The 2,584-nt window shown below is 42.2% G+C and overlaps 1 protein-coding gene across 1 annotated transcript; it reads left to right on the top strand.

Annotated features, from left to right (window-relative positions):
- The first annotated feature begins 1,016 nt into the window (after positions 1–1,016).
- On the top strand, positions 1,017–1,986 carry LOC102998958 (olfactory receptor 2AT4-like). Its single transcript, XM_028164382.2, is given in 3 exon segments — positions 1,017–1,560; positions 1,563–1,607; positions 1,610–1,986. Coding segments are annotated over 3 exon segments (966 nt in total).
- Positions 1,987–2,584: the final 598 nt, after the last annotated feature.

Here is a 2,584-nt window from a genome sequence, read left to right as displayed (position 1 = left end):
TAGAAGTAAAATCAGGGAGGGAATCATCTCAGAATCATATTCCCAGAGAAGAAAACAATTTGTGATTATGAGTTCACTTTGGAGTACTCCCTGGAGTTCCAATTCTTCGGATCCTTCTTGCACCCGTGTTTCTCCAATTTACTAAAAAAGGTGATTTGTGTATTTATCCAGTTTTGCCTAATTGTTGCAGTGGAAGTGTTGGGCTACTGTGACCTATTATGTCCTACACAAGAATGGAAGTCCAGACACCTAGCTTAAAAGGAGTCAGGAAGAACCACTACTCAAGGCATACAAGAGGGAATTCCCTGGCGGTCCAGTGGTTAGGACTCTGCTCTCACTGCCAAGGGCCTGGGTTCAATCTCTGGTCGGGGAACTAAGATCCCACAAGCTGCGTGGAGCAGCACGCCGCTCAAAAAAAGGCATACGAGAGAAAAATAAGCTTAATAACTATGTGAGCAATAACATGTTGCAAAGAACCTTGGAGAAAGCAACATGGTGGAACTTTGAGTGAGTGCAAAAGTAGATGCATGAGTTTAAAGACTTGATTTAAGAGCTCTGACATCCCAAACCAGACAATGAAATCTAAGACGAAGACTAGCAGAAATCTTTCCAGAGAATTTTTCACAATCATAATTCAACAATCAACTGTTTAGGTCTGATTTTCCTAGTAAAATGTAAACTCTAAGAAGATAGGGACTTTGCCTGTCTCCTTCATTTTCATCACTGTATCAACTGAACATAGCACCATGTCTTTCATTTGGTAGGTTATTAGTTAATTAATAATTAATGTTTGACAAAAGAAAGGAGGTAGAAGTTTTGGGTTCACATGGTAGAAGTCAATACCATATCCTACCATGAGTCTGCAAGTGCTGGTTGTAAATATCATGTTTATATTTTGACTAGAGAGTAAATATTATAAAATTCTCATTCCAGAATCCTTTGCTTCTATGGTTTCCAGATATTCCAGTGTCCAGACGTTCCAGCTGCCCATCCCCCAGAAATCCAGCTGTCTCATTATGGAGGCCACAACCTGTAATGGATCAGTGGGTGGCTCACCAGTCTTCTACCTGGTGGGCATCCCCTCTCCGCCAGAATCCCTCTTCCTCCCTGTGATTTTTATTTTTCTCCTCTTCTATCTTCTCATCCTCATGGGTAACGCCCTGATCCTGGTGTCTGTGGTGGCAGAGCCCAGTCTCCACAAACCCATGTACTTCTTCCTGATCAACCTCTCAGCCCTGGACATCCTCTTCACCACAACCACTGTCCCCAAGATGCTGTCCCTATTCCTGTTTGGGGACCACTTCCTCAGCTTTACTTCCTGCTTATTGCAGATGTACCTCTTCCAAAGCCTGACATGCTCTGAAGCCTTCATCCTGGTGGTCATGGCCTATGACCACTATGTGACTATCTGCCACCCACTGCACTACCTTGTCCACATGACCCCACAGACCAATGCTGCACTGGCAGCCAGTGCCTGGCTCACTGCCCTCCTTCTGCCCATCCCAGAAGTAGTGAAGACCTCCCAGATGGCATATGACAACACTGCTCGCATCTACCACTGCTCTGTGATCATCTGGCTATAGTTCAGGCCTCCTGCTCTGACACTGTGCCCAGACCCTTATGGGTTTCTGCATTGCCATGGTGGTATCCTTCCTGCCCCTTCTCCTGGTGTTTCTCTCCTATGCCCACATCCTGGCCTCAGTGCTTCACATCAGCTCCCAAGAGGGACGCTCAAAAGCCTTTTCCACCAGCAGCTCTCACCTCCTAGTGGTTGGCACCTACTACTCATCCATTGCCATAGCCTACGTGGCCTATAGAGCTGACCTGCCCCTCGACTTCCACATCATGGGCAATGTAGCGTATGCTATTCTCACACCAATCCTCAGTCCCCTCATTTACACTCTAAGAAACAAGGATGTCAAAGCAGCCATTATCAAAATCACATGTCTCAAGAGCCAGTCTGGGATAGGAGCCCTTGACCTTTAGATGTGGCTAATTCTGCTCTCAGGATACCAAATAACAGTGCTCAGCACAGATTAGGAACTCAATAAATATTCTTGAATAAATAAATTAATGAATATAGAATGGTAAAAGAAAATTCAGTTGAGTAGTCAGCTTTAACAGTGGTTGTCATGTTTTGGTCCAGGGCTTTCCCCCTGGTGCAATGGAATAATGTTAATCTTTGTATGATATTTTGAGTTGTGGTACAAGAATTTCATTACTTCATAATTCAAGAAGCCTTTTTAAAAAAAAAAACACTGCATGGCAAAAAATCTTTATAAGCAAAGTCAAAAAACAAAAGACTTACATCGTGGGGAAAGGGCAAATATCCAAAATAGATAACGAGTTCCTAAATTTTTAGAAGAAAATGACTAACAGTCCAATATAGGCAAAATATATGAAAAGACAGACTACCAAAAAAATACAGTGTCTTTAAACAATGAAAATGTATTCAGTCTATTGTCTTAAAATACTGTATAAAAAGAATATAAATTAACACTATACTATACTGAAATGCCATTTTTCACATAATTTGATTAGCAAAAATACAATAGTTGGGCAATATGCATGTAGACAATCAGAA

This window comes from Balaenoptera acutorostrata, chromosome 9 (genome assembly GCF_949987535.1).
Source record: "Balaenoptera acutorostrata chromosome 9, mBalAcu1.1, whole genome shotgun sequence".
In the NCBI taxonomy this organism is placed as follows: Eukaryota; Metazoa; Chordata; class Mammalia; order Artiodactyla; family Balaenopteridae; genus Balaenoptera; species Balaenoptera acutorostrata.
This window is presented reverse-complemented; position numbering and strand designations above follow the sequence as displayed.